Genomic DNA, 12,980 nt, shown 5'->3' with positions numbered 1-12,980 from the left:
TTGGAGTTCCTTGTAATGACTTGAAATGTTGAGGATGTTCTGCGTTTAGTAAATTCCCAAATCCCTGTAGATCTGTCTTCACCCTCAGCAAAAACTGTCCATGGCTTGTTTCAGGATCAGGTTCAGTACTGAATCAGACTTTCCTGATGGTTTCTATTTGACTACTTACTCTTCTTTTCTCAGATTTCTATTGGATCATTTTATTATCAATGGCCATTGTCCCCACTTTCTCCAGTCTACTGTCTTTCCCTCCTCAGTCCCTCACATAATGTTGCATTAACCTATGGTGACAGATTTACTCTAACACTTCATAGCTCTTGCTAATTCACTACTTTTTCTGTTCATTCATCCTTCAATTCTACATTTGCTTTGATTCTCCTTTTGATTCTTATTCTTTTCTCATCCTTATAGCAAGTAATCTAGTAAAGAGGAAATAGGATTTGGAATCAAAGTATCTGGAGTCTGTGCTTTACCAGACATCTTAGGGACAACACTCGAGCAGAGAAATCTCTTTATTCTGTCTCTAAAGCTTTCTAGTGTGGCCATTTCCTCTTCATATTTATTGCTATGCAACAAATTACCCCCAAATGTGCCATCTTAAACATACCTATGGTTTCTGTGGGTCAGGAATATGAAGTGACTTTATAGAATGTTCTGGTTCTGGGTTTCTCAAGAGGTAGTAGTCAAGATTTTGGCTGGGCTGTAGTCATCTGAAGAAAGTTGAGGATTGGCTTTCAAGTTGCTTCCCTCACATGGCTCTTGGCAGCATGCCTGAGTGTCCTCACAGTATGGCAGCTGGTTTCTCCCAAAACGAATTATCCAAAAGATCAAGGATGCTGCAATGCTTTCTGTGACCTAGTCTCTGCCACCACTCCCACCATATTCTGATTTTTGCAAGTATACCTCTAGGTCCAGCCAAGACTCAAGGGGAAGGAAATCAGGCTCCATCTTTTGCATGGAGTTGTGTCAGTTGTCTCATGGTTATATTTTAAATCATCACAGGCAAGTTACTTAACCTCTGTGAGCTTCTGTTTCTTCACCTCTGAACAGGGGACAAACATAGTATCTATCTTACAGAAATGAGTTGTGACATTAAATGAAGATATCTTTTGAAAGTGTTTTATATACATTATAACTCTTGTGAAGGTGTTTTATATACATTATAACTCTCTAATGCTCTCATAATTTTCAGTGTAATCACTGCCAAAGATCTACTGTTCTCATTTGTGTCCTGGATTTCTACTGTGTTAGCATTATCTCTCTTGAATAGACCCTGTTAAACTGTCCTTGATTTAGGTTGACCCATAGTATGTAATCTGGGACATACTTAAATTATCCTTTGCTCTTTCCCTTAGGTGTCTGTCTCAGATAATAAGTTGTATCTGTGCTGTCTGTTTACGTTAGGTGACAAAAGTAGTACCAATAAAAAGTTTGCTCTAAAAAAGCAAGTATTTAGAGAAATACACATAGGGAGTATTAGCTACATAATCTTCAGGACTAGTGTAAAATAGAAATGTGGAGCCCTTTGTTCAAAACGGAAGAAAAACATATTGTTAAAGGTATTAAAATATAAAACCTATCTATCCCCTACCATGGGCTTTCTCATGACTCATCATGGCATTTTTATTATTTAATGTCATTTAAAGTAAACAAAAATTAAAATTTTAATTATGAATTTTGCTGTTCACTTATGTTGTACAATACCAGTTTTAAATGCAAATATAAAAGCATTAGGAATCACCGAATTATACATAATTCATATTTTGTAGTTTCTTTGTGCATATGTATTTCAGGTCAGTGGAAACACAGCGCAGGGTGACTCACCACTTCTTGACAGGCATACATTCTATCAACTCTAGCTGCTGAGGACTAAGGAGAACGAAAAAGAAGGTGGCAGTGTGTTGCTCTCTTCCCTTTTGCTTCTGCCATCATTTCTAGTAAGTGGCTGCCCAGGACTCTGGGATCATGATCTGAGCCCAAGGCAGATGTTTATTTTATTTTATTTTTATTTATTTATTTTTAAAATATGTTATTTATTCATTGGACAGACAGAGATCACAAGTAGGCAGAGAGGCAGGCAGAGAGAGGAGGAAGCAGGCTCCCTGCTGAGCAGAGAGCCCGATGATGCGGGACTCGATCCCAGGACCCTGAGATCATGACCTGAGTTGAAGAGGTTCAGGAAGTAACAGAGTAAGAACACGGTGGCATGGTGGGTTCCTTGTTCCTGTTTCTCAGACCCTGCCATCTGCCAGCTTTTGAGCTATGAGCCAAGTTTTGGTTCCAGCAAGAAAGTATGTTCTCACCCCAGCTTACTCACGTGTAGATATAACATGCCTACCTTGTACAGGTAAGGGCAGGAAATTTTCTCTTCGTCCCTTCTAGGTTCTTTGGCTGGTCTAATAACTAAGTTGACCTAAGATTAACAAGAGAAAAGCAAATTTAATTTTGTACATACAAGAATCCCAAAGATACGACCAGTCATCTTTAAAGCCCCTGAATGCGGGGCACCTGGTGGCTCGGTCAGCTGTGTCTCACTCTTGCTCCATCCCCCCAAATAAACAAAAAATCTTAAAAAAGAAAAAAAAAAAAAAAGCAAAGCAAAGCAAAAGCCCTTCAGTGAAAGATTAAGCGTAAAGGGAAACGAGAATCCTGGTGAATCTTGTCATGTGTGACAGGAAGCACAAACTACAACTTCTAATGCGGAAAGAACGCGAGGCTTGACTACAAATGGAATGAAATGAAAGTCACCAAAGCAAACATGCTGGTGTTTTGCAGCACAAGCAGATCTACAGATAAGACTTCTGACCCTGACCAGAAAACGGGCACCCTGGGCGCCAAGGTTCTCCAACATGAAGAGGCAGGTCTGAGGGTCCTGTCTCTCCGGGAGCCCGAGCCTCGCACAGGCGAACGGGCGCGGGAGGGCGGACTCGGGCTCGCTGCCTCCGGGGCCGGTCAGGGCGGTCCGTAGCCGCCGCCTTCATCTCGGAATTGTTCCTAAACCTCACCAGCGGCCCCAGAGAAGCGAGAGACGGGCGCTGTGGACGTCGCCCTTGGCCGCGGTCCCCGCCTCAGGCCACGCAGCGCCCCTCACCGCCGCCACACAACCCTCGCTAGCTGGGTAGCAACCACCGGCGGAAGTCGGCCGCTTCCAGCCTCTCGGGGAGAAGCGCCGGAGGGAACCTCCGCACGGCCTCCGAGGGGCGGCCACCTGGAGCACGGCGCCGCTTCCGGCTGCTCTGGGAGACGCTCCTCTCGGGGGTGGCATCGCGCTGTCTGAGGTAACCTTTGCGCGGCCTCCGAGGGGCGGCCCCCGGGGGGCACCGCGCCGCTTCCGGCCTCTCTGACCGACGCTCCTCTCGGTGTGGCCGCCGAGGGGCGGCGCTGCTGTCTTGAGTTGCGAGTCGTTCACCTTCTGAAAGGCTAACGACGTGCGTGCGAACCAAGTCCCCCCGCTTTAAAGTTGTGAGGCAGGAGGGCCGTTTCGGCGTTACGTCACGTGGTGATACTGTTAGGGACGTAATCCAGGTTAACGGTTAGGCGCGAGGCCCGGAACAGCGCGCGTTTGAATCCGGGGTGCAGCATTTGCTGTCCATGTGTTTCGAGCAGGACAGTCACAGCTCGGGTTTCACCGCAACACGGGGCGTATAGTCAGCGGCGGGAACGGTCACGACGCAGGAAGCATTAGCGCGGTACGTGTGGAACAGGAAGCTACGGTTCAGCACCAGCCACACACGTGGGGCTACTTCGATGCTATCAGGACATGTTTAGTTCAAGGTAATTGAAAGACTTTTTTTTTTTTTTTTTTTTTTTTAAATAAAGCCTATTAGTGAAAGATTTTGTACATTAGATTATCCTAATTCTACACTGGGGGTTGTTTGCTTCTTTTCAGGTAAAGACATTATATACACATGGGATATTTAAGCCTTACGTAGTTGCTTATATTTTCAAATTAGGGAAAACAGTAGGGCAGGGTTTGCCTTTATATCCTGAAATCACTGGTGTTCTTACTTGCCGGATTCATCTCTCCACTCTTCTCTTGGGTACCAGCCCTCTACACGGTCTTTAATGGAGAGAAGAGCATCCAGCAGTCATGAAACAGTTGGAGGACCCTGACCTTCAGTGCTAATTCCCTCAGCCCTCCTCCACAATGGTCACTTGCCAGAGAACCCTGTCTCTGTCCACTCACCCCAGGAACGTGCCAAAGCCATATGTGGCAGTAAGATCCTAGTTGTGGTACTGTCTTCTCCAAATTTGAGGTTGAGGTACAAAATGACTTTAAATGATCTGGGAAATTCAGAAAAGGTCATTTTAAGGCAAAAGATTAAGCTCTACTTTATAGAGCAAGTGCTAAATGTGACCACCTTCTCTTACCTCTAATTCCAACTCCTGACAAATTTACTTCTCTCCTGTCTTGTTTGAATCTCTATGGATTCTGGCCTCTTCCCTAGGATTCTCTCCTGGTTTACCTCCTGGCATGACCTCTAGACATAGACTTTGGTCTACATACTGGAATGCCACCATTGCACAGGTCCTCGTTTGACATGACTAATTTAGTTTTGCTGTGTCTTCATTTAAAGGAATGTTCTGAAAGCTCTGTATTGCTCATTGCTCAAACTATTCCACTTCAGGGCTTAGCCTACCTCCTCTTGAAGAGAATCATTAACTAATAGTGATGATCAGCTTCTTTACTGAATCTTTTCCCCTCCATACTGCAATCATGGTTATTTCCTCTCTATCTCCATTGCCATAAAATAGCCTTTTTATTAGCTTCCTCCCAATTCTGCTCTTCTTGCTTGACTTTAACAGTCAATAGAAGAGAGGAAGATCCATCCTGACTCACAGAAAGCATTCCCCCACCCCAATAGGTGAAGACCATAAGCAAAACATTAAGCCTCAGAATGAGAGAAAAGAGATATTGGTCTTTTAGTCATTCATCTCACTCCATATTTTTTATTCAATATTTTTCATGTTGCTATTTCTTTTGCATTTCCATGAAAATTTAAGTTCTTTACATTAACAGGTTTTCCCTCTTGTGAATTCTTTGGTGTTGACGAAGGTGTGAACTCTGACTGAAGGCTCTCCCACACTCGTTGCATTCATAGGGTTTCTCTCCAGTGTGGATTCTCAGGTGTCGAATGAGGTGTGAGCTCACTCTGAAGGTTTTCCCACATTCACTACATTCATAGGGTTTCTCTCTGGTGTGAATTCTCTGATGCAAGATGAGATGGGAGTTCAGGCTGAATGCTCTCCCACATTCTTTGCATTCAAAGGGTCTTTCTCCAGTGTGAATTCTCTGGTGTCTAATAAGATCTGAACTCCCCCCAAAGCCTTTCCCACACTCATTACATTCATAAGGCCTCTCTCCAGTGTGGATTCTCTGATGCCTGATAAGCTTTGAGCTATGTCTAAAAGCTTTCCCACATTCATTACACTGGTGGGTTTTCTCCCCACTAAAAATTGCTGCATGTTGAATAAGGTTTGAGCTCTTGAGAGATGTTCCATATTGGTGAATTTTCTCTCCAACATAAATTCTTTGATGCTTAATAAAATCTGGATTCCATTTGAAACTTTGGTCATAGGTACTGTGTTTACAAGATTTCTGGTGTGTCAATTCACTTGAATTCAGGTTTAAGCTTCTCTCACAACCATCATGGCTACTGCTACCTGTAAGTGTATTTTTGTGGGTAAGGATTTTACTAAAACCTCCATCCTGAGCAGATGATGGTCTCTGAGCACCCCCTGATTCTTTTTCCCATTGCTTCTTTAGCCTGCCTGCAGACTTACAGATGTTTTGAGGCTCAGCAGTTCCTTCTGACATGAATCCTGAAATTCTTCCTGATAGAATCCTCTGTGATTCCATTTTTTCAAAAATGTCCAACTTTGGCATGAATCCATTGTTTTCACTCTCATTATCTAAAAGAATGAAAAGACAAAGTGGTAAATATCTGTTTGCTGGGTTGGAAGAAAAGAAAATTTTGAGCTATACCCAAGACAGTTACATATTGGTACTTCAACTGGCCACTCTAAAAATGTGGCTTTTCAAGAGAAAGTTGTGCTGGACAAGGACACAAAAGAGAAAATCTGGTAAAAGCAAATAGAATGCCTGTGGAGAGGAAAACCTCATCTCTCTACCTACCCTTTCTTCATGTCCATGGCTAATCAAGTACTGTAAGTACTTTCTGCTGAATGTGCCCTGAACACATCCCCTTCTTCACATTTCTGGTACCACTACCCTTGTCACTCTTCCTATTTGGGGACTGTCACAGCTTCCTGCTTTCTTGACTCTGAGCTATTCTTCCTAGTCATCCTGAATACCCTCACTAGACTTACTGTCCTTAAAATCCTGTCACCTCCTGTATCCTACTCAGAACCTTTCTTCTCTTTTTCTTCTACAACACCTGAACTCCTCCACCTGGTTTCCAGAATCCATTTATGATCAAGTCCTCACAATTCCTGCCTGATGGCTCACAAATTTATACTGTGCCTATGACTCGATATTATGCTGCAATCAAGCACCTCCTCTTTTTGTAGGGTTTCCTTTGTCTAGAATATGCTATAGCAGGAAAGGTAGTTAGGTACTGCTGGTCTTAGGCTGGGGGAAATATATGATTTTCGATGGAGTGGATGGAAATATCTCCAGAACAAATGGGAAAACAGAATTTGGGTATTTTTTTTAACTGACTATAATTTATTTATTTTTAAAAAGATCATGACTTTTTTTTTTAAAGTTTTTAATTTATTTATTGCAGGGGGAGCAGAGGGAGAGGGAGAAAGCAGGGGAGCCTGATGTGGGGCTGGATCCCAGGATCCTGAGATCAGGACCTGAGCTGAAGGCAGATGCTTAACCAATCAAGCCACCCAGGTGCCCCCAAAACTAATTTATTCTTGAGTTTATTTTTGAGATCTTTTACACCTAAAGTAATACTGAATCCATGAACTCTTTAAACAGAGGAGTTTTAGAACAGTGATGACTATTCCATGGAGGGAGTCACTAGAAGTATGGCTGACTTCCTATAACAACATGAAAACTTTGTAAGACCAAAAGTGCAATAAAAAAGACAATAATGTGGATCTTGTTCTATGTATCTGTGAATTACATCCACTTCTGGGTATATCATTATGTATCTGCTTTTCTACTAACATGTGTTATTTCTCTTGATGTGTTTCTTCCTCTTTTTTTTTGCTTACTTATTTCCTGATGTTTTCTCACACATTAATTTTTCTTTCTTTTAGTTTACTCATAAAAATATCCTGTGTTTTGGAAATATTTTGGATGAAGAACCAATGGGAAAATGTAAATATTCTGGATAAGGAATCAAATTCTCTATCTCTGTTTTTGTTTTAATTAGCCAATGACACACAGGGAAAAGTTCTCTACTTCTCATGCGGTGATAAAGGACCATGTATGGTAATTGAGGCAACTCTGAGAAGGGACATTCACAGCCCCACTCCTCCAGCCACGAACTGTACATGCTACTGCCCCTTACCGCCATCCTGCAGAAGGGATGCTGAGGAACCACAAAGGGCCTTGGGGTCCACTGGCTGCAACTGGACACTCAGTGCCGATCCAGGAGGCACCACCTTCTTCCCGAGTATCTCTTGTTCGTGTGCATGGACTGGAACCTGAGAAAAATAAAGTACATTTGGGCTTGTGAGAGAATCCCTGTTGGGATTTGAATATCTTCCAAAAACAAAGAGAACCCGCTGTAGGAATACAAAACTGCAGGACCGATGAAGTCTGACTCAAATGTAAAATGTGGCACAGCATGAAATGCAGTGGAAAGGAGACAGAAAGACACAATGCTCTAACAGCCCCTGCAGGTCTCCCTGGGTGCTCAGTCTCAGGCCCTTTCCTCCCACTGTGGGACTCTGTCCATGTGGGGTTCTTAGATCTCCCATTTCCTGTGTACCTGGACTACTGCTTCATCAGCACCTCTCTCCAAATCTTCCAGTAGAGTGACCACCTCCTCTCCATTCTCTGGGCCATGTTCTTGTACCCAGGTCTGCAGCTCCTCAGGCAGGATGGTCAGGAACTGCTCCAGCACCAGCAGCTCGAGGATCTGCTCCTTGCTGTGTGTCTCGGGCTGCAGCCACTGATGGCAGAGCTCCCGCAGCCGGCTCAGGGCCTCACGGGGCCCAGCCGAATCCTGGTAGCAGAACTGCCTGAAAAGCTGTCGGCAGAGCTCCTGCCTAAAGGGGTCGTCGCTTCTCTGGAGGGAAGTGTCCTGCCTCCAGACAAAATCTTCCTCTTCTATCTTCACTATCAGAAGCCCTTCATGCTCCTGAAGGTTCTGAGCTGTAGCTTTCTTTGATTCTGTCGTCATTTTGGGATGAAATGTATTACCAGGAAACCCACTTCTGCTTTGTGAAGCGTCCTACTTAGTTTCAAGGGCTCTTCTAAGGGATAAAAAAGAACTATTACTATCTATGAAGATGAAAGATCATATCATAGAAATAGTCATTTTCCATTGCCCAGAAGTGTACTTGGCATTTACTCTATGTAAAAGCACTGAAATACTTTGTGGAATAAAATTGTTACATAATTTCTACCTCAAGACACTTTCAAATTTAAATTTAAAAACAAAATACTGCTCTTTGGAAAATTCATTTATTTATTTTAGAGAGAGAGAGGGCGCATGTGTGTAAGCAGGGGCATGGACAGAAGGAGAGGGAGAGAGGGAATCTCTAGCGGACTCCTAGAGCCCTAGCGGGCTCCATCTCAGAACCCAAGGCTGGGCTCAGTCCCACGACCCTGAGATCATGACCTGAGCAGAAATCAAGAGATGGACTCAGTCAACTGAGCCACCCAGGCACCCATAAAAACAAAATACTTTAAGGTAGAAACAAGAAATATAAGATTTAAAAATTTCAGGCAATGCTACATGTTAATATGTCACTTGCAATTAAATTTTATGTTAAGTCATAAAGACAATAAGGACCAGCAGAGGAAAACAATAAAGTGCTTCACAAAGTTGGAGATGCAAAGGAGTTGCAATGCATGGAAATGCAAAGCAGGCTGCAATGGTCAGGGAAAACTTCATGAAAAATTAACTTCTGAAGAATGGAAAGCATTTGATAGGATGAAGGAGAGAGAAAAGTAGGAAATTACAAGTAAGCAAACAGTCTGAACAACTGGTTAATGGTAGGATCACAGAAGTGGGAAAGCAAAAAAGTTCAATAGGTTTGTATAAGGAAATCACAGAGGCAAAGGCTCTACCATAGAAAGCCTCAATGCCAAGATCCTGAGTTTATCTTTTAGGCACTGGGGAGCCAAGGAAAGCTTCTGAGGAGAATGACCCGACAAATACTGTTTGTGGAGATTAACATGTTCATTTCTAGGATGGACTGCAACATGAAAAGAGAAACAGAGAGAGGCCATACTTCTACAAGTGTGAGGAAAATACAAGCTCGAAATGATAATTATTAATTCAAAACCTGGAATTAGGATTACTTACAAATCTCTTAATAGGGTAACTTTTCTTAAAAGATTTTTTTTTTTAAATAGATTTTATTTATTTGACAGAGTAAGAGAACACAAGCAGGGGCAACAGGAGAGGGAGAAGCAGGCTTGATCCGAGGATTCTGGGATCATGACCTGAGCTAAAGACAGATGCTTAGCCATCTGAGACACCCAGGCACCCCTAAAAGGTTTTGAGTAGTCTCTGCACCCAGTGTGGGGCTGGAACTCACACCCTAAGATCAAGAATCACCTGTTCCATCAAATGAGCCAGTTGGGTGCCCCAGGGCAACTTTCCTTGAGAGCCAGAGGCTAAGTTTCAATCAGTATTAACTAGTTCCTTCCCCAAAGGTCGCAAATACATAGGTTTCCTGTTATCCCAACTGTTCCTTCTCTATCTTCCTAGTTTTGTGGCTCAGTTCATTTCTTGGACTTTAAGTCCTATCATCTCACCAAGAAAGTTAAATATAATAAACCAGCATCATGGACTTATCCGTCGACTGTGAGTCTTGTTATTAAACACCAGTTCCTCCAGTCTTAGCACATGGGAATGTCTGGTTTCTGCAGTGAAAAACTGAGTAACAGGAATGTAGATGCGACGCCTAGAATGCGAGAGCAGAATGCAAGTATTAATCTTGCACCGCCTTCTACTACACATTTCACCAGCTGATTGCGGATCATTGGACTGATACGTACTTTATTACGAATCCTGGGGCGACTGGATGGCTCAGCGGGTTAAAGCCTCTGCCTTCTGCTCAGGTCATGATCCCAGGGTCCTGGGATCCAGCCCCAAATCATATCGGGCTTCTCTGCTCAGCAGGGAACCTCCTTCCCCCTTTCTCTCTGCCTACTTGTGATCTCAGTCAAATAAATAAAATCTTAAAAAACAAAACAAAGAATCTAAATACAAGCCAAACTCTGGGCTAGAAGTTGTACAGCAATGGTTTCCAAGGAAGTCTGCATTCCCAGCTCATTAATTAGCTGACTAATTAATCATGTGGAAACTTTGTTAGAAACTGATTCTTGGGATGCTGACTGGGTGAGTATGGATATAAATGGAAAATCCGTATTCCGATGTACAGCTCCAAGGAATCAAATGGTGCTTGAGTTTCTAAAATCAGTTGGCTAAAATAAAACCCACGTGGATTAAAAACATTTAAATATCTAAATGTTTCACAGAACACACACTGAAATGCTGATCAATGCTGTAAACCGGAGGACTGAACAAGTTGTAAGGGAGCGGTATCCAACACCCTAACGGTTTAGAGGCAGGGAGACGACGTGTGTGTGTGTGTGGACACGCGGGCGTAGCAAATACTTCTTAGAGGTGCTGGTCCTTAAGGTGGACAATACAAGATTCAAAAGGGAAAGACTCAAAAGGCATGAGGGAAAGCTGAGGAAACGGGAATGAGCAGCCAAACCGAGAGCCGAGCTGGCAGGGCTAGTATTTGTTGTGACAACTCAGCGGAATTCCTACCCAACACCCGTGACTACAGCACCGATCGCCGCGACTTATTTTTAGCTTGGGCTGGTTTTCTTCAGTGTCCATGAGGTCAAGCGCCACGCTCTCCCGCGCTCCGAGTTCTCTGTCGTCGGACCGGAGAGCCCGAGAGGCCTCCCGACGCCGCCGGCACCCGGAGGAGGGAGGGGTCGTGCCGGCAGGCCGGGCGGCGCGGTGCGCGGGGGAGCAGCGGGCGTCCCGCACCCAGCACGCCGCGGGCCGCCCACCGCCGCTCCCACCGGTCCCGCGCACACGCCCAACGACACAGACGCAGTGCGAGCGCGCGGCCCGACGGGGCCGGGGCCGCCCGCTTTCCCGACGAGAAGGCCGGCCGTCTCCTCGCGAGAGGCGGGCGTCGGCACCCGCTCCCGGGCAGCTGCTCGCGGCTGGAAGCCGCCCTGCAGACGCCGCCGCCGGGCTCGCCATCTCCGGCAGCGACTCCGCACCGCGGCCGGACGCCCCACCCGGCGCCCCGCCCCGCCCCGCCCGCGGCGGTGACGTAACGGCGGCGCGGGTAACCATGGCAACCACCGCCCCTCTGGAAGTAGGCGGGCACAGAGTGCTCTGAACGCCGAGCCCCCGCGCCCCTTTTCCTCGGGATTCCTCCGCGGTGCCGGCTCCGGGGCGTCGCGGGGCTGCAGCAATCCCGAAGTAAAGCGGTAGGGACTGGGTGCTCGGAGGGGACAAAAGGTCGGACCCGTGGGTCCTCCAACCCGGACTCACCTCTCCTACAGGGGGTTCCGATCGGACACTTCCGGTGGGGGCACGGCGCTGCGCCCTCTCTCAAAGCTTCCGTCCTCGTGGGCTCTGAGCCTGCGCAGAAGGCAGCCCGGCGCTGGACTGCGACTCCCAGAAGTCTTGGCGTCTCCGCCGCGTTCTGACTCCCGTTTCCCCGGCAGCTTCCGAGGCTGCTGAAATTCTCGGGTCTCCAGGGCGGGGGTCCTTGCACCCTGTGTGGCGGGGAACGCGGCCTCGCTTGGCCTTCTTCAGTCGGGGGGGTCGAGCGGAAGGGCACGCACGGCGCCCAGACCTCGCGGGGCTGGTTACAGCCCGGGCTCGCGACGGCCGGCGCGGGGCCCGAAGCGCGCCCTCTCTGGGGTCGGCGGGCCGGAGCGTGAGGTCTGGAATGCGGACGGTAGCTTCGGTCGCCGCGCCGCGCGTCCTCGGCACCTCCCCTCACGTGCGGTGGCAAACGGCCCGAGTTCAACGGAGGAAGCGGCAAGAGCTGCAGCTCACTCAGCCGCAGGGAGTGGAGCGGAGGCCCGAGCGGTACGGAACCCAGGGCTTCGTAGAGCGCAGTGGGCGAGGACGCGTTAGCCCAGGGAGAAGCTTTGTCTCCAGGCAAGGGGGCCTTCCACGGAGGGGTGGCGTGTGAACGGGGGGGTTTTCCCATGCAGAGGACCTCGTCTTCTCGGGGGCCCATGTGACCTTACTGGTGCCGACGAGAAAATTCTTGGTTATTGATTAAAATTTCACTTCTGAAGAGAACGCAACTGTAATTTCGTCCTGGTTTGCTATTGTGGGGGCAGGTAACTCCACCCTGGGCCTATGGTTTTCTTTTCAGCAGAGAGAACCCCTATAAACTGTGTTTATTCACTTTGAAAGAACAGGTCTGCTAGATAGGTATGAAACAATATATGGTTTCGTGTTCTTGTGTCTCATCTAAAAGGCATCACGCCATAGGTAAGCCTCTGATACTTGCTATTTTTCACTTAACAATGTTTCTACGGTTTATCTATGGCGTTGAGTTACAATCAATTTTCTTTATAATAGTCTGGTTGTGAAAATAGCACTGCATCCATTTTCCTCCAGTTGGGCTGATGGGCTCTCTATTGGTTAGGGCAATAAACCTCTTAGGAGTTGCATCTGCTTCTACCTGTGTTCCCCACAGTCTGTTCTTAACAGCAGCCCGAAGGATGCTGTTGCAGTCTAAGTTCTGTTGCGCTGCTGAAGGGTAGCAGAACACACCTCCTCACCTAGGCGCCTTTGAGAGTTCGGTCATTTTGAGCTGTAGGCACTTGA

The 12,980-nt window shown here is 46.4% G+C and overlaps 1 protein-coding gene and 1 long non-coding RNA gene across 2 annotated transcripts; one reads left to right on the top strand and one right to left on the bottom strand.

Annotated features, from left to right (window-relative positions):
- Positions 1 to 2,129: 2,129 nt before the first annotated feature.
- On the top strand, positions 2,130 to 8,549 carry LOC131833064 (uncharacterized). Its single transcript, XR_009354290.1, has 2 exons — positions 2,130 to 3,774; positions 7,350 to 8,549. It is a non-coding gene; the product is annotated as an uncharacterized LOC131833064 (long non-coding RNA).
- ZNF165 (zinc finger protein 165) lies at positions 4,922 to 8,324 on the bottom strand. The gene is made up of 3 exons (XM_059176188.1): positions 7,911 to 8,324; positions 7,488 to 7,623; positions 4,922 to 5,913 (listed from the first exon to the last, which is right to left on the bottom strand). Exons 1-3 carry the CDS (start codon positions 8,322 to 8,324, stop codon positions 5,009 to 5,011), a joined length of 1,455 nt encoding a protein of 484 aa, XP_059032171.1. The 3' UTR covers positions 4,922 to 5,008.
- Positions 8,550 to 12,980: the final 4,431 nt, after the last annotated feature.

Source organism: Mustela lutreola, chromosome 6 (assembly GCF_030435805.1).
Source record: "Mustela lutreola isolate mMusLut2 chromosome 6, mMusLut2.pri, whole genome shotgun sequence".
Taxonomy (NCBI): domain Eukaryota; kingdom Metazoa; phylum Chordata; class Mammalia; order Carnivora; family Mustelidae; genus Mustela; species Mustela lutreola.
Note: the sequence above shows the minus strand (reverse complement) of the source record. Positions and strands in the feature narration are given on the sequence as shown.